The sequence below is a fragment of the Mastigoproctus giganteus genome, chromosome 4, assembly GCF_048544385.1.
Source record: "Mastigoproctus giganteus isolate SK-2022 chromosome 4, ASM4854438v1, whole genome shotgun sequence".
Taxonomy (NCBI): Eukaryota; Metazoa; Arthropoda; class Arachnida; order Uropygi; family Thelyphonidae; genus Mastigoproctus; species Mastigoproctus giganteus.
In genome coordinates this window covers 69,134,297-69,154,137 of record NC_143578.1, presented here as the reverse complement: position 1 = coordinate 69,154,137, position 19,841 = coordinate 69,134,297, and the positions used below count along the sequence as shown (strand labels likewise).

Here is a 19,841-nt window from a genome sequence, read left to right as displayed (position 1 = left end):
TTAAAACGGCTAAATATGATCCACCACAGTGCTCTGAGGACTGCGCTGGGAGCTTTCAGGACTTCTCCTATCCAAAGTCTATATATTGAAGCGCATGATCCCCCATTACATCTGCGTAGAAAAACACTATTGCTTCGCTACGCTGCTAAGATCCAGAGTCTACCATCGCACCCAAGTTGGGAGTATCTCTATAATACTCATTGGGACGCCTTCTATGAGAGCAAACCAAATGAAAATAGACCCGCATCTATCAGGATAAAAGAGATTGTTCAGACTTGGAATATCAATTTAAATGAAATTTTCCAAGACACAACTACACCTGTTGCTCCTTGGACATATGTGTCTGTCTCTCAAGATACATACTTCCTCCAGTGGGGGAAAAATATACCTTCCTGCAATATCAGACAGTTACATTCAGCTCATGCTATGAACAACCATGCCTGTAAAATTTATACGGATGGTTCCAAAACTGAGAGTACGGTAGGTGCTGCTGCAGTTTTCCCTTTATGTACAATTTCAGCCACACTACCGCTTGCCTGCAGCGTCTTCACAGCCGAATTATATGCCATTAAGTTAGCGCTTAGTAAGATAATTGAGCTTTCCATCTCATCTGCCATAATTTACACAGATTCTCTTAGTGCTGTCTCTGCCATAAGGAAGAATTCCTCCATTTCTCACCCTACATTGCAACAGATTCATTCCCAGCTATTCGTTTGCAGTGTGTCCAATCAGTCAGTCAGATTTTGCTGGATCCCTGGCCACTCAGGCATTCCGGGAAATGAAAGTGCTGACTTTGCCGCTAAACATCCGGAAACCGCTCTCTCACAACATCCTCAGGTTCCTTTCTCTGATTTTAAGTCTGTCATACGCAAAGCCTGCTACAATAAATGGTCACAGACCTGGAAAAGTGACAAAAACAATAAACTATACCAAATAAAAGAAGACCCAAAGCTGTGGCTGTCTGGCTTCCGAAGAAACAGACGAGAGGAAGTAGTACTGGCAAGACTGAGAATTGGACACACTCACCATACTCATCTCTTCCTATTATTGGGAGAAAGTCCACCACAGTGCTCATCCTGTCAGACGCAACTTACAGTCCGTCATTTTCTGGTTGATTGTCCCTTGCATTCAACCATCCGGTCAAACACTTTTCAGTCTCTCTCTAAATTGAATATATCACCTGATTTATCTCGCATCTTAGGAAATGAAGCAAATATTGAAGAACTTTTATTATATCTAAAACATATTGGTTTGTACAGAAGTATATAATTTAATCTCTCTAGCAATACGTTTTTTGTAAATTAACGATTAGGAGACACAATTTGGCCGTAGTAGCCCTTGTGTCGTTAAACCGAACAACAACAACTTGATATAGCTGTTTCTTGAAAGTAGTTAGATTTATTTTGTTACATGGCCTGAAGTTAAATCTTTGGGCTAGTATATATCTGAGTATTGAGTCTGCAACGATACTTAAATTTCCTGTGATGATGTGTCCATGGTCAGGATCAATATATTGTTACATATTGCTTTGTTTGCAGATGCAGTCATTAATGTCTGGGTTATAGGATATTAAATTGGTTGCTATGGATTTGTAGTTGCAGGCTATTATCCCAAATGGTTTCTTATATTTGTATCTAACTTTTATGCTGATGTTTTGGCTATTGTTAGGAAGCAAATCATTATGATGATTGATAATTTATTAATGTTGATGTTATACATTATTTTACTTTGGAAATTTAAGATTATGATAGATTCTTCTGTACCCATTTTATTATGTGGGTTTTTAAGATTGAATTTACAGATATCGTCTATTATGTGAAAGAGCTGTTTGGACTCGAAGTTGAATGCGTGTATGAACCTGTGTAGTGCTCTCAGTACACTCTTTGGTGCTGAAAAATCGGGTAAGCAGCGATAGAACAACCCTGTTTCATCAGCATTAAAGACATCTCTCGCACTTCACTTATTCTTCAAGCACTGTGGGCAATGTAGACTTCAGTCAATCCGATGTCATACTCGGTGAAACTTGATTTGCTTCACTGCAAACATTTTTAAAAACTGCCATTTCTTTTCTTGAAACGTTCCATCCAGCCTGGATTTGCAGTGAATTCAATCCCCATTTGAATTGCAAACACATCTGCTTTTTTCCATTAATAGAGGTCCCGATATTGGAGCATTCTGAGACCTAGTTTGTTTGAACTAAACAAGCAACAGCCTCCAAATCTTCATGTTTGGCCATTCTCATCCATTCCCTATCTGGCTCAAACATATTGTGCTCAGACATTGCAGTAAGTTGGTCTCTATTCTATATGATTGCCAACAATGTAGAGTTAGCGATTCCGAACTTTTTATAAATGTCTGTTTTCGAAGGATCCCCTACATCTACTGCTTTAAGCAAATCCATTTTAACTTTAAGTGAAATAGTGCTTTGTTTACACCCTGATTTTTCCATTGTACAGTTGAGGGTGATAAATTTACGGATTTTTTACTAAACACGAAATTCGCCACTTTATATAGTACGTGTCACTCACTTTAAGACTGTAAATGAAATGTTTTGCCTGCCCGATGGGTAATCCCATTTGTTTAAAATGATAACGGTGGTGTGTGGCAAGCATCATCCTTGTACTATCTACATATTCAAACCCGGGGGCTCACATCTGGTGAGTATGGGCTTGGCACACCCAAGGTCTTGAGCTGGATATCATCATTCTTTTTTTTCTTGATGATTCCTTTCTACTTTTGACTCTCTCTCTCTGGGTAACTCGGGAATTTTTTTTGCTGGTGCAGTATAAGCTTCAGGCTTCCTTGCACTATATGGCTAATAATAATAATAATAATAATATTGTTTATTATCAGATGTCGGCCTAGTCAATAAAAAGTTGAGTCATAAAGTGGTGGCTGGTATATTTTTTTGTCCTTCTGAGATGCGAAATCTTTTCACGTTAAGTGTTTTTTGTTTCATGTTAAAAGAAAATAAATGTATGAAATCACATAGAATTTTGTTGGGATCAGAATATCTTTTCATGTTAACCGATTTTTCTAACCGATATATATATATAAAAAACTATAAAAATTATATGAAAAAAAAGAAAGGGTGGGAAAACCAGGGAAAAAATGTTTTTTTCACCTTTTTTGTAGCTATACTACCTACTCTCATCTCTCATTTTCTTCTCTCCACTTTTCTTTTCTTTTCTCAGCAGCTATTATTTATTTATGCATTATATATGTATATATATAGAATAAAGTGCCACCAGGATATTCTAGCAGTACAGTACACAATGGGCAATACAATTTTGGCCCACTGTGGCAAAACCCACAGCTCTTTACTTGGAGCCATCCACACCAACTGTTGGATCATGTCTGATCTGGTTCATCAAAGAATAGCTATTCTTATTCTGGCTTCTTCCAGAAAATTACCAGCATTATTGATTCTTATCCTAAAAAATTCATTGTAAGTAATTTTGAAACATAAGAGATGGTAGAAACACAATTTCAAAGTCTCTTTGTCTCTCTAATCAAGCTCAAACAAAGTCCCTTTAATCAATCTTTGTCTCTCTAATCAAGCTCGAACCCCGGTCTAATCAAGAAGCGTGTGCATAGCACACGCTTCTTGATTAGACCGGGGTTCGAGCCCATTACTACCAAATACGGAGGATGCGGAAAGGTCAGGGAATGACCGCCACATATCCCGGAGCAATATGGCCTTAGTTGCTAATGCTCCTAAAAACCAAAATAACTAACTAACTATTCAGCAGACTTCTATTAAATGCTTATTTTTACAACTGTCTTTGCTGACTTCTATTGTTTCTGACTAACCAGTAAGTTGCTGATGGTTTCTTGAATTAAATAAAAATAACCCCGGGGGCTCACATCTGGTGAGTATGCGTTTGGCAAACCCAGGGTCCTGAGCTGGATATCATCATTCTTCTCTTTCTTGGTGATGCCTTTCTACCTCTCTCTCTCTCTCTCTCTCTCTCTCTCTCTCTCTCTCTCTCTCTCTCTCACACACACACACACACACACACACACACACACACACACACACACACACACACACACACGGGGGTAACTCGGGAATTTTTTTTTTTTTTTTGGCTGGTGCAGCATAACTCTCAGGCTTCCTTGTACCATATGGCTAATAATAATAATAATAATCATAATAAAATATGAAATAAAGTAAAAACATCACAAACCATAGCACATGCTATCTTTTTAAGAAGCCACAGCATGGCCATGGTTTATGAGCAAAGTGTCTTGATGGCCAGACAATTAGTTTTTTGGATTGAATATAATTTATCTTAATTTCAATAAAATTATTTTAGTAAAACTGCTATACTTTATTATGTCTTTTATTTTTTATTTAATTTTATTTTTTTATTTCCATTGTTATTTTTATTTCCATTTTTCATTTAATTTTATCTAATTTAGATTTTATGTTATTCATTTTATATACTGTTAGTCCCAGACTTACGTAAGCCTAAGTTACATAACTTCAGACTTATTTATCATAAAAATACTTTCTGTATAATTTTTTAAGAGTGAAGTCAAATGAAGGAACAATAAGTATGTTTTTATTTTCGTTCTCATACAAAGTATTTTGGATAATAACCTGTGGCGTAACTAGAATCTAGGTAAATAACTAGAGTTAACATTTCATTTTCTGCTTTAAAAATTCTGAAGGAATATTCGACAACGTGTTTGAGACAGGTGAACTGTATCAATGCACTTCAGAGAAACCCCCACAACATTCAAGCCACGCAGTTTCCAAAGAAATAGCCTATGGGACATAGGCTATTTCTTTGGAGAATTACACTGTAGCACTTTGTCTCTACATCCTTTCTTTCCTTTCTTTCTAGATTGTAGAATCAGTTCAGTTTTTGTCTGAGAGCAAAGTGGGAGCTTTTCTTCGCATTTTGTATGTAATATTTGTTACACCTTGGGTTTTGTGGTGAAGTTGAAATTCCCATCCAATCAAATTCAGTGACTTTGTGTCAAACTATTATTGTGTAGTGTGTGTGCTTCATTTGCACGTTGTAAGGTGTGACAGCATCTCTTGTAACTTAACCCTGTGAGGTTCTTTACAGAAAATTAATTTTTTTACCATTATCATGGTGCCACCTAAGAGAATAAGTGAAAGCGGTACTACTTCACTGCTGTCCCCAGATAAAGTTTTTAATTGTTATGGTATATAACTGTTTTTCTTCATTCTTCCAAGGATATTATGTGGTTTTTGTAATTTTGGAATATCAGGCATATAGTAGCAATATTTTATTAGTCATTCCTGAGTTACATAAAACTCGACTTACATAAGAAGTTCTGGAATGTATCTCTTACGTATGTCGGGGATAGATTGTATACAGTAAGCACCAGTTATAGTGAACATGTTTGAATTTTGATTCTATTAAATGGCGAATCTAATAAGCAAAAATTGATGAATATTATCCACAGGCTATAAAAATAAAGATATAAACCACAAATTTTCACTTTATTACCGAAAATTTATTACCAATTAAATGATGCATGAAAATCAAAAGAATATTATCCACAGGTTAGCAAAATAAAAATAAATTTATACTTATGCATAGTTTAATTAATATACATATTAATTAAACATAACACTTTGTAATATGATTATAATTTTAAATAGTCACTTATTTTAGATTGCTTTAGATTATCACTACAAAGTCTATTTATAGATTTTTCAATATTGTATAATAGTCTATATTCATGATCATTTGCACCAGTTTTTTCCAACGCTCTCCTCAGGACGGCTATAGCTTCTTGAGTTTGCGGTTTTGTAACTGGAATTTGTTCCGGCTCATCTTCATTTTCCTCCTCCTTGGTGAAATTATCAGTAACAGACTGGGAAATTTCTTTTGCTGTTAAAGCTGTAGTAACTACCCATTTATAACAGATTGTCAAATTTTACCTCCAGAAATGTGCTTTAGAAAAATATCACAGAGGAATTCAAAATTTATTCTTATAACTGAAGATGTGATTCTAATAAATGATGAAAGTATAGCACATTTAATTGATTTGAATCGGTTCTTTGAAATTTGATTCACTAAAGCTGCTGAATCTAATAACCAGTGATCACTATAACTAGCGTTTACTGTATATACAGGGTTTCAAAAGTGATGGTCAATAATTTAAAGGTGAACTGTACAGACTACAATATGCAAAAAAAGCCTAGTAAACATGGGTCCTTAAGTGAATCATTTTTGAGATATTGCACATTTCTAGTTGGGATCCACCACTGAAAAGGTGAACTGTACAGAGTTGGGATCCGCCACTGACTTGTTTGTTTAGGTTAGGTTATGCTCATTCTCTCCCTTTCCCTTCTCTAATGCTCTGAGATGTAGCAGGCATATTAGTACTTGTCAAAGGATAGTCAATATGGAAAGCGGTCACAGCAACAAAGAGTATGCGGACATGCACTTCATGTATGTTAAAGCCAATGGCAGGGCACTTGAGGCTGCATGTTTGTACCAAGATGCATTTTCTCACCGAAGGCAGCACAACAGGCGCACATTCATCAGGGTACATCAGTGCCTTAGAAAACATGGGTGCTTTGCACATGGAGTACTAGCAGGTAGGCCCAGAAGCATAACACCTGATGTTGAGGAAAGGATGTTAGAAAGAATAGAACAAAATCCAGGAATTTTGACAAGCAGGGTTGCTCTGCATGAGCATGTACTGAGTCATAGCAGCAGTTGTGGCGAATTTTACATTGCCAATTACTGTACTCCTACCATATCCAGAATGTACAAGGGCTCAGCAATACAGACTACCCTCCCAGAATGAACTTCTGCCAGTGGCTGCAACAAGTGTGTCCCGAACCCCCAATTTTTAAACAACATTTTTTTCACTGATGAAGCTGGGTTTACTCGTGATGGTATTTTTAATTTTCATAATTGTCACATTTGGTCCGACTGAAATCCTCGTGCAGTTCACGCGTCACGATATCAGCAACGTTTCTCGTTGAATGTCCGGGCAGGACTACTAGGAGACCATCTAACTGGACCACACTTTTTGCCAAACAGTCTAACAGGAGAGCTGTACTTTCAGTTTCTGCAGAATGTCCTTTCAGACCTCCTTAATGATGATAATGTTCCACTTCAGCAACGCCAAAACATGTGGTTTATGCATGATGGTGCACTGGCACATTTTGCTTGAGTCGTGACTTGAGCAAAATGTTGGCCTGTATTGTGGTCTCCCAGATCACCAGACTTAAATCCTATGGATTTTTGTATCTGGGGTCATGTAAAAAGCTTGGTGTACACTTCTGACATTAACACAGTTGAGGAATTGCAGCGTCGGGTTGAAGGAACCTTTCAGAAAATCAGAAATGACCCAGGAATGCCCAAGAGGATTCGCAACTCAATGCAAAGAAGACTACAAAGCTGCGTACAGATGCAAGGACAGCATTTTGAACACCTTTTGTAACATTCTGTAACATGTAACATCTCTAAAATCCTGTGGTGTTGAAACCAAAAATTAAAAATGTATTATCTTATATTTAATAAAACCTCCCTTAGCAAAGGATTCACAGATTTTTGCTAAATTAGTGCTCCCATAGTCAGTGACGGATCTTAACAAAAAATGTGCATTATCTCGAAAATGGTCCGTTTGCAGCCTGATGTTCACTGGGACATTTTGCTTATTTTAGTTTTTAGTTTGTATTTATTTTAGTTTGTATTTTTCACTTTTAAATTATTGACCATCATTTTTGAAACACCCTGTATATATATATATATATAGTAGATATGGCAAATGGTTAACAGTTAAAAGGTAAAATATTCAATTGTGAAGGTGATGCAAACAGTGAAAACTATAGCAAAAACCAAACTATCACCATTATTTGGTTTTTACATTGTTTTCATGGTCTGGGCTATCGGTCGGGCTAAAGTCATCTAGCTTGTTAACCACCTTAAAATTGTTTCCCCCCCCACCTTATCTAAATATCTCATACTATAATCTAGTATATCTTAACGAATTATATATCCTTATGATACCTTATGATTCATCAGGTATAACAAGCAGAGGACAACAGAAACTGATAGCTCGCTAATTGTAGGTAAACACATTGCAAGGGTTAGCCCTCGATAAAGTCCTTTGCAATGTGTATCCACCAATCTATACTGCAATTGGCTTGACATGGTAATTTAGTAATTATCCTTATTTATTTGTTTTATTTTGCTTATAACAATTATATGTTTCCCTACTAGGTTATACCATGGACCAAAAGTCAGCTAGGATTGATATCACATCCCTTAGTTACCACCTACTCGTTCATACTATGTTCATATATATATATATATATATATATATGTGTGTGTGTGTGTGTGTGTGTGTGTGTGTGTGTGTGTGTGTGTGATAAAAAAAACAGTGAGATGAAATTGTGAGGATGGATGTAAATACGTGTAGATGCATGTAGAAATGGGACATAGAGTAAAAAAATATGTGGAGGTCTTACAATCTTGAAACTTTATTAGACAGTTGGTCAGACAACTTGAGTAGTCGAGACCCACTGATGGGGGGGGGTCTTGACTACTCAAGTTGTCTGACCAACTGTAGAAATTTGACATGAAAATATACATCTTCAAGCACAAAGCAATTTGGGAAGAATATAAAGTAAAATATAAATTGAAATTTAAAAATTAATGTAAGTGTGAATAGAGGCAGTGTACTGCTCTCTGTCTATGTAATTTAGCAATATGTTACTTCAGTTCTATCTGTCCCTTCTTTATTATTTAGTGGTTACTATTTTTTCTCACTGCCTCCTTCCCTGCACATCTACCTATAATATTCTTTACTATTCACAGCATACATTTTGACAATTAGTTCCTTACTGATAGAATAATTATGTTTAGGTTTTAAGAGAATTAGAGTAACTAGCTGGTGCTTGCCTAGATATGGCTTAATAACCTCAGAAATCTGCTGATTACCACATTAGTCCAATTATTATTATTAGCCATATGGTGCAAGGAAGCCTGAGGCTTATACTGCACCAACTAAAAAAAATTCTGAGTTACCCTGAGAGAGAGAGAGAGAGAGAGAGAGAGAAAGAGAGAGAGAGAGAGAGAGAGAGAGAGAGAGAGAGAGAGAGAGAGAGAGAGAGAAGGGAAATCACCAAGAAAGAGAAGAATGAATGTACTCACCAGATGTTGAGCCCCTGGGATAGATTAGCTCAAAGAATACTCAGTGAGTAACTGATATAGTCAGTATGTAACACTCATGGAACTACTGTGAATTAACAATTTAAGGAGGAACTACTGGGGTCAGACAGATGATGTGAGAAGTGGTTTTTTTTTGGCTGATGCTGTATAAATTTGATTTCTTGCATCATTTGCCATTATTAATAATAAAAATACAATAAATGATAAATTTTTTATAGTTTATCTAACTTAATCAGTCTCATGGGAGAGTCTTTTTTATTTATAATTTTAACTAGTTAGTATTTGTTTCTGTAAATTAAATAAGGCTTTTTTTCCTTCTTTATTTTTTAGGTGTTGGAAATTGCACTTCGGATTCCAAAAATCCACCAATATATGTTTCTTATGGATTGAATTCATGTACAAAGTGGAGTGTATTGGACACTGTATAGTATGCAGATTTTAGTATATTTATTGTTATTTCTTAATAATTATCAGCATGTTACTGGAACTTATTCTAGTAGTGGCTTACTTCTTGAAATGTTTATTATTTACTTAATTTCATAAATAAATTTCAAACAGAAATGCATTCAGAAAATTTATTAAGCTCTTGTTTAGAATTAGTTGTATGATGGGATTGAAATAGTAAAGATCTTCTTTAACTTACAGATTTCACCACTTTAGGGAAAGTTCTATTATTATATGCTACTTTAAGATTTGATCAATATCAATTGATGTGGGAGTCAGTAGTGCAATGGGTATTGTGTATATTTCATAGCTGTTTTATGAAACCTGTTTTTTCAGTGGTAGTCATGAAGTATATTTGATATTGATCATTGTGGAATTTGCCAGTTTAAATTTGTCTTTAGAAAGAGTTCATCATATTGTGATAGTGAATGAACATGAATGTGTGCAAGGTGGGCTTTTTGTAGCCCCAGTTATGACCAGAAATGAACATGCATGTATGCCCGCTGCTATAAAATGAGACCTTTGCTGAACAAAATCATGTTTTATTTATTATACTTTATTATTTATTTTTATTACACCTTAATCTAACTTACTACTTTATTCTTATACTTATTACTTTATTATTACATTTTAATCACATAAAGCTTATTACTTTATTATTGCACTTTAATTACATAAAGCTCATTAGAGGACACCATTTTATTACTCAAATTTCCATCATATTCCATTTTATTTCTTCTGTAAATTGAAGAGAAATGAATGAAATATCATATTCCTTGACACCAGTAACCTTGATCTTTTTCTGTTGTGTCATGACAAAAAGTATAAGAATGAAGTAGTCTGTAAACTTAAGCACTGACTGATTCGATTTTTTATTGTGATCTGGTAACTGTTCTAAATTTATGCCAAATGTTCTTTAGCTTGTATATTTAACTACTAGAAAAGCGGCACGGACTCACGTTGAAATCCACTTCACGATCCAAAAGTTTTGAAAGAAGACAAATTAATGAAATGAAGAAAACAAATTTCTGAATTGCAAACTTCTGGTAAAAGCAATCCTAAACAGGCAAAGCAAGTTGATAATTCTAGGCATGATATCTTCGCCCGTGGAGAAAGTTTGTTTGTGTTTATCTCTTCTGGCTTGAATGAAGCAGTTTGCTTGTTTCTTTTACATGTTATGCTAACATTTAAAAATCCAAACATATCTCTTCAGTTTAATGTACCTTATATTTATGTACTATCATGACTTCTAGATATGTTAAAGAATGTTATATGCAAATTTATTTTGCCAACAGTTTTCCAATCTTCTACTTCCATTTTTAAAACTGATTACCACAGCAAAATAAACCAGAAAAATTTGACTTAGTCATAGGCATTTCTACTATCAAGGTCATGGAGAATCTAAAACAAGAGAAGACTCTGTTCTTTTGCTCAGTGAAGATTTACTTTATAGCTGAACGTGTCTATATGATACATAAGTTCCCATTGAAAAATTATTTTCTTATAAATGCTAAGTTAGCAAAACTTTTATCAACTGGCAATGCATCATTTTCAAATTTCGAATTTTTTGTGGAAAAGTTTCCAGTACTTCTGGGTAAAGATAAAGAAATAGATGAAGCAACGGTTGTTTTGCAGTATCAGTTCTGTAATTTTTAGTGCGAGAATTTCAGAATGTTTATTTTGGCAGTGAAATTTTATTTCTAATGAAGTATCAACTTTAAAAAAACTCCTGCTTTTTCTGAAAAATCTCCAAGTTTCCTCCTGTTTTTTCCCAAAAATCTCTTATTTTCCTCCTGCTTACAAATACCTAATCTTCAGCTTTTGAAAGTCAAAATGTTGGCAGCTATGATTTCTTCTAGAGGTTCAGTGCTTCAAAATTTGAAGAGCTCTGAACATCAGGGCTTTGAAATGGGTAGCTTTGACAGTGTTTTGAGTGATTTAATTCATTACAGAGAATAGATCTGCACTGTTCTCCATTTTATAGATGGCTTAGGCTCTAATGAATTTGCTATTTTTAATTTTGACAAAAGATGCCTGTTTTCCATGTTATGTTTGAGCCTGTGTTCTTCACATAGGAGGGGAATTGTCCAGATACACTCCATTGTGGCTCCAGATATTAATGTATTTTCAGGGTGCTGGAGCCACATGTTTGTGTGTGTGTGTGTGTGTGTGTGTGTGGTTTGGTAAGGCATTATAGTTTGAATTTTCACAAAAATTTCTGCTAGGAGTGGGAAAAAGCCACCTTCCTATGCACTAATAAAAATAAAATAAGTAAAAATGAGTATTTTTATGTTTGGTTTTTAAAGTATTTTTACTCAAGTTGTAATATTATCTGTTCTCTTAAATATATATAATATAATTAATAATACTTAATTATATAATTAATTAATTAATAATAAAATAATTATTAATAATTATTTTATTATTCTGAAGGTGGTAGCAAATAAGTTTTCAACATAAGGCTTTGGATAAATTTAATCTGAATTATAAATCATTTTTCAGCATTTAACACAGTTGTGTTTTTATTCCTACATAGCTTCAATGAATTATCTTGTTCCTTGACTTATTCGAAATTTCTGTGGCACCATACTATTTGATTATGTTATATTCTGTAAATGGTAATGCATTCTGTTATAGGATGCGCCATATTAAACATTATTTTTGCATTCAGCCTTTTAATGTATTAATTTGTTCTTTAGCCCAAATTCATCTACTGACACAACTGTTCACATTCTTTGTCTGCCATCTGAAGCACGATCCAGCAGTATTTGTTTCAAGTGGCATCAGGACCCTCTTACAAGTGGCTCCAGTCTAACAGGATGTTGGGCCATAGATAATATCTTAGTTAGCAGCGCTGTTGACCGATCTCCACATTTGGAAGAAAGTTTTGACCCAATAGATCCTAGCAACTGGTTATTTTTTCCTGGGGCTGTGGTTAAGGTAAACTAGAATTTTTTTTTAATAATTCTGAGATTTTGCTAAGGGATTAAATAAAAATACAAATGCAGTTGAACAGCAAACTTGTAATAGATATCAGCACGATTCCAATGATGATGTTTTTTAAAATGGTTTTAAAGCTAGCTGAATAAATCTCTCTCTCCCCCCCCCCCTTTCCCACATCCAGTTGACATCCAGTAGTGTGTATGGTCCTTGAGGTTGTCACAGACATTCTCTCAGATATGCCAGACAAGCTGTACTTGCTACCTGGGAGTTTAAAACGCTGATGGAACTGATATTCGGGTGACATTCAGTTCAAGTGGACCCAGTTTTGGCAAAGTCCGGACGATCTGTGACAGCCAAATCCTCTGGTTGCACCTTCACGATGGTGGGACTGTTAGTAATCCTGGGTATAACCTCCATGCTCAAGCACATGGTGGGTGACCACCCAGGTTTGAACCAACGTAAGCAGGGGTCGAGGTGTGATGCCCACACCACATGGAAGAATGCTGCCCCTCTGTGTTACCAGGCAGTACTAGGTGGTAGATGACTCTCATCAACCGGTGCAATACCACCACTTTGCTTATTGGAGGCTTGAAGTGGGAGAACCCATGTTTAGTCGCCAGAGCCAAGTTCTGGTCAACCCTTCCCAATCTCTTCCATCATGCAGTATGATTGATGACTTTTGAGGTTATGGTGAACATTATGGCAAGATCCAATTTTCCAATCCAATCCCATCAATCCAATGGTAGATGACTCTCATCAACCGGTGCAATACCACTACTTTGCTTATTGGAGGCTTGAAGTGGGAGAACCCATGTTTAGTCGCCAGAGCCAAGTTCTGGTCAACCCTTCCCAATCTCTTCCATCATGCAGTATGATTGATGACTTTTGAGGTTATGGTGAACATTATGGCAAGATCCAATTTTCCAATCCAATCCCATCAATCCAATGGTAGATGACTCTCATCAACCGGTGCAATACCACCACTTTGCTTATTGGAGGCTTGAAGTGGGAGAACCCATGTTTAGTCGCCAGAGCCAAGTTCTGGTCAACCCTTCCCAATCTCTTCCATCATGCAGTATGATTGATGACTTTTGAGGTTATGGTGAACATTATGGCAAGATCCAATTTTCCTTACATTTTGAGGGTACACCTCTAAAATGGTGTTCACAGGCTGGCCGCTAGTTATTACGCCGGACTGAACCTATTGGTAACTCCCTAGGGGGCTTCCAGATCAGCTAGTGTATAATCTTGCTACTTCTACTCTGCCAGATAGTGACTGGAGGGAGTCCGAGTAGTGTGTATGTGGGGAGCATTGTCGAGGCCACGTTATGTCAAGGATCTGGGTATATTCTTACCACGTGTATGCCATATCCAAAAATTTCATTACTTCATACAGCTTGTCCCACCCACTTTTTCTTACTATTGAATACACCATGAATTGTCAAACTAGTAGAGCAAACTTATCTGCGAAAAGATATAAACTTCCAAAACACTTTCTAGTTCATTTCACAAATATACGTGGTCTCAGTTCTAATCTCAGTAATGATCATTTCCACTTACTGTCTGCCAAATCCCATGTAATTTTTCTGACAGAATCTCAGTTATCAGTTGATTCAACTACTGCTCATCTCAGTTGCCCAAATTATTCGCTGTACGATTCCTTTCGCCTCAAAGGTAGTACTTGTGCATATGTCCATTCCAGTATTCCCTGTCAGAGACTTGGTAATTTGGAATCTCCTCTTTTCGATCTTTTCTGGCTTAAAATATCTCTACCTCATTGTGTCAAATTCATCTGTTGTCTATACCGTTCTTCCAACTCCACTAATCACTTCGAGCTCTTTGACTTCCTCTCTTTGCAACTTGACTTTCTCCAGTCCAACTTTCCTAACAGTAAGGTAATTTTCCTTGGTGATTTTAATGTGCACAACTCCAGCTGGCTTCCATTTTCTAGTTCCACACTGACCCAGCTGAGGCTTTTGCAGTTACTAATGACCTTGCACAGATTGTTCATTTACCTACAAGAATACCGGACAATACTAACCATACAGCCAACACGCTCGATCTTTTTCTCACAAACAACCCTTCTAAGTACACGATCGAAGTGAGAGGTCCTTTAGGCACCTTAGGTCACAACTTAGTGATTGTCTCTTCTCCAATGGAGCCTTTATTTCATGGCTATTCCCAACCTCATATTGTTTGTCATTAAAGAATGTAAAATGGGATGATCTGTGAGATTTCTTTTCTTCATTTCCTTGGTCAGATTACTGTTTCAAAACTTCTGATGTCAATGTTTGCTCAGATCGTGTCAGTGAAATTATTCTTGCAGGAATGGAATCCTTTATTCCACACTCCACTTAAATTCTCTTCCTTTATCTAAACCTTGGTTTTCCAATAAATGTGCTAAGGTTGTTCAAGAGGAGAATGTTGCATATCGTAGTTGGCTTGTTTATAATTCTTCAGTTTCATTTTCTGCCTACACCAAAGCTCGCAACAATTGTAAAGCAGTTATTAATCAGTTCAAACTAGATTTTGAACAGGCTAAGAGTAGAAAACTTGCTTCTTGCCCTAATGGTAGCCGAGCATTCTGGTCTCTTGCCAAAACTATTGGCTGCAACTTTTGCCCATCTCTGCTCCCACCTCTGTCCAAACCAGATGGTTCTGTTGTCACTTCAGCCAAGGATAAAGCTGACTTGCTAGCATCCCATTTTTCCTCCAACTCCTGTATTAATGATCTTGGTAAAACACCTCCCACCATTCCCAACACCTTCCAATCACTGCCTCCTGTGGTCTTCCATCAAAAGGATGTCAGAAGGATTTTGACAAATCTTGATGCCAAGAAAGCTCCAGGTTCCGATGGTATTTCTCCACTTGTTCTCAAAACCTGTACTCCTGAACTTACTCCTGTTCTTTGTCACCTTTTTTCACTTTCTTATTCCAAAGGTGTTTTTCCTTCTGCTTGGAAATTTGCTCATATCCAGCCAGTTCCTAAAAAGGGTGACAAATCCCTCCCATCCAATTATCATCCCATTGCAATTACTTCTACTCTTTCTAAAGTAATGGAGAAATCAATTAACTGCCAACTTTTAAACTACCTAGAAACCTTCCATCTGATCAATGATCGCCAGTATGGATTCCGTCAGTGTCAATACACTGGTGATATTCTGGCTTATGTTACCCATTTATGGATTAATTCAATGAAAAGTTCAGTGAAACATAAGCAGTTTCTCTTGACATCTCAAAGGCTTTTGATCGTGTTTGGCATAAAAGTCTTCTAAACAAGCTTCCATCTTATGGTTTGCCAACTGTTTTTTGTAATTGGTTATCCAGTTTTCTCTCTGATCGCTCACTGAGGGTGACGGTAGATGGCTGTCTGTCTTCTAACTTCTCCACTAATGCTGGTGTCCCCCAAGGTTCAGTTCTTTCCTCCACTGTTTTCCTCTTGTATATTAATGATCTTCTTCCATTGACTGGAAATCCTATCCATAGTTTTGCCGATGATAGCACATTGCATTCCACTTTCCATTTTGAGAAACCTTTCCCTGCTCAATCAGCTTCAACTTCTCGAAAATCTGCTACAATTCCTTAAATGCTGATCTCCAGGTAATTCTCCAGTGGGTCAAAGGCAACTTAGTTGATTTCAGACCTTCTAAAACTCAGTCTTGTCTTATATCTCACAAAAAGGATTCTTCTGCTCCTATTCTTATCTTTAGTGACACTCCGATTTCTAGGCAAAATGATATATCTCTTTTGGGGATTATCCTGACTTCTAATCTCTCTTGGCACAAGCACATTACAAATATTGCTTCCTTTGCATCTAAAAAACTTGGTTTTCTCTTTCGCTTAGCGTTATTTTTCTTCAAAACAGCTGTTAACTCTGCACAAATCGTAAATCTGCCCTACCATGGAATACTGTTCCCACATCTGTGGTGATACCTCCAAAACCTCTCTCAGGCTTCTTGATTCTGTTCAGAAGAGGGCAGTTAGGTTAATTAATGATTTATCTCTAACAGAGTCTCTCCACTCGATGTCTCATAGACGTACTGTTTCTGCTGCATGCCTCTTCTTCAGATATTTCCATGGGCACTGTTCTTCTGAATTGGCTTCTATAATTCCTGCTCTCTCTTTTCCAAAACAGTCCAAACACGTGCCGCCACCAGCCAACATCCATTTACTGTCCAACTTCAAACTCACAAAACCAACTTTTCATCTTACTCATTTATTCATTCAACTGCTGTTTTCTGGAACAACCTTCCTTCATACGTATTTCCTCAAAATTACAGTCTACAGAAGTTTAAATGCAATGTCAATAAATATCTTCTTTTGTCTTCTCAACCTCCAACCCAAGCACGGTACCAAGTACTATAGGTTCTAATACCTCTCGTGTTTGGGGTTTACATAAAAAAAAAAAAAAAATATGCTGTATATTAGATGCACTGTATATTTGACTGGTATATTGTAGTTTGCTAATGTTAATATCCTTGAAACAATAAGAACAGCTGTTCTTATCATTTCAATGGTGTATGAATATTAGAAGAAGACAAAGGGCCAAGAAAGCCAGGTTTTTGCTGCATCAGACCAGCAGTATTATCTTGCATTTATAATAAGATGTCATATTTATATTACTCTTTTCTGCTGCAGGATCAAGTATAACTATTATACATGGAAAGAAATACATACATAAATACAGCATGATCAACATGTTTAAAAATTTACTATTTATTAACACTGTCTAATATTTGAAGTTTTTAAATGTATTTATGATAATTAAGTTTTCTCTCTTTTTTTTTTTTTTATTATTAAGAGAAAATGCCATTCTGATGGTAATGCACTAGTGTTTCATGGACATCACCATAAGCATCGTTATGTAACAACACGTGACTTAGACTTAACAACCTCTGTTATTAAAGAGGATATTATCTTAGAGGAGAATTTTGACAATCATCTTAATAAAGAGTGAGTTATCCTGTAAAATCTTAATTAAACATTCTAAAAGTTTTGAAAATTTTAACACTTTTTTTTTTTTATAAAACTGACTTAAATTAACAATTCAGTTTATTTGTGATAAAAATTTTCTCTGAATTGTACTTCATGATTTTTATTGTGGAGTAAATTGGTGGCTAATTTTGGAGGGAAAAAGAAATGATTTTTTCTGTCATGTTTGTAGTTTTTATTATTTTATAAACTTATTATTTTTATTATTTTATTTTATTAATATTAAATCTGTTTAGTGCAGTTTAAATATATATAGCAATTTAAGTAGCCAAAAGTAAAACACAGAAAAGTAAAATATAGAAAGTATAGAAAACATGGAAAATTATAAGAACTATTGGAACCTATTTTCCACTTCTTTCAATATAATGAATTTTAATTCTGTTCTAAGAAGGCAGATTAAGATAAAATTATATTATAATCTTCCTTTTTAGAACAATAGAGAAATTCTTCTTTGTTATTAAACTGTATTATTAAACTATAAATACAAGATATGATGGCAGACTAAGATTAAAATATCCCCATCAAGATGTAATTTTGATGGTCTTCAGTTTTTTTTTCTGTATTATTTAATAAGTCTCTCCATATTGGGGGATTAAGCATAGGGTTATCAGTCCCACACCATAAAGCCACTAACTTGTTAAAAAACTGAAACAGCTAATCAAATGAGCAGCTCCAAAGGAACTGTCCATTTGATCAGCTGTTTCGGCAATTTTTTACATTTACATAATTTTGGTAATTTTTTGATATTTTTTTTACATTTACATAATTTTGGTAATTTTTTGATATTTTTTTTACATTTATATAAACTACCATTGGAATGGAACAAGGAATTACATTCCATAGAATGTAAGAAGTCTTTATACACTAGGACCATTTAAAAATACAATTGGAGAAATAGAAAAATATAAGCTAGATAATAACAACTTTTCTAGAAATAAAATGGACTGAAAATTATTGCATAAATTGTAAACATTCAGCATTAATCTTTGGGGAGCCCAAAAACATGAATTTAGAACAGGATTTGTTATCCACAATAATTACTGATCAAATATCATCAAATCAGATTTCATTACAGATAGAATTTTGTGTATTAAGGTGAAAGGCTGATGTTATGATGCCTTCATTAATGTTCTAGCATCATCTGAAGAGAAGAGTGAAGAAGTAAGGAATGTTCTATTTTCAAATAGATCTTCCATACCTTGGAAGATCTTTTTGATCAACTACTCATATGTGACATGAAGATCATTTTGGGAGCTTGCAATGCCAGAATAGGAAAATAGAATGTGTGGCTTTCCACCATTGGAAAAGAAAGCCTATGTGACATAAGCAATGGGAACAGTTAAAGTAATTACTTTGCAGCTTCAAAAAATATGATCATCAAGACCACTACATTCCCTGACAGAATTATTCACAAACAGATCTGTGTGTCATCTGAGGGAAAAACATCAACCAAATAGTCATATTATAGTTGATTACAGAAGGAACCCATCTATATAAAGGATTTGCTCATCTGTATAGACATAAGGTCATATTGAGGAGCACATGATGATTTAAATAATTTCTTAGTTATAACCCACATGTTATTATTCTGATGTTATGAGTTTGACTGATATCATGACAAACTCTTCAAGAAGCTGTAGGAAATTTTCCTGTTGTTATGTATACGTTACAATAAGCCAAAGAAACAGTACTCAGTGAAGTATGGGCCTTGCAGAGTTATTTCCAGATTAGCAGATTGTTTTTATACTTTTTATATATATATTTTTTAAAAATGCCAGATTTATCAGAATTACAGACTAGTAGTAACTCTTAAGCATGCCAAGGCAGGTTATGGGAATACTGGCAAAGGACTGAATAATACATCATGGGATAGCACTGGTAATATTATTGATGATCCTGTAGATAATCAGTAAGCTGAATAAATTTTTTTGCATGGACAGTTCTACTTGACTGTATTTTTAGACTTGAGGCAGCTGTTGAAAACTTAATTTTGTGGCCATCAGAAAGGAAACTTGAAGAGATCTCATTGTACTTTAAAGTGAACTGAGCACAGGAAATGATTAGGATTTATTCAGTTATATTGATAAACCTTCAGCTGTAATAATTTTCAGCAGCATTCTTGGTGCTCAAAGTATCTGTAGATTGTGGATTTGCAAATATCTATCCAATTCAGAAAACTTGTTTTACAGGTGGACTTATATAACCACTGATATCTATTAGTTCAGCTCTTATGACATGGACATGTGTATATGTAATGGGTGGCACCTGGAACGTCTGTTCAACTCC

At 35.4% G+C, this 19,841-nt stretch overlaps 1 protein-coding gene across 2 annotated transcripts in view; it reads left to right on the top strand.

The window, feature by feature from the left end:
* The window catches only part of LOC150086817 (reelin-like), a 1,004,591-nt gene that overhangs the window by 96,322 nt on the left and 888,428 nt on the right, over window positions 1–19,841 (top strand). For both annotated transcript variants that reach the window (XM_090372773.1, XM_090372772.1), the window contains exons 6-8: window positions 9,507–9,603; window positions 12,320–12,560; window positions 17,365–17,516. In XM_090372773.1, the coding sequence (XP_090228899.1) occupies window positions 9,507–9,603; window positions 12,320–12,560; window positions 17,365–17,516 (490 nt within the window). The remainder of the gene's footprint in view (window positions 1–9,506; window positions 9,604–12,319; window positions 12,561–17,364; window positions 17,517–19,841) is intronic.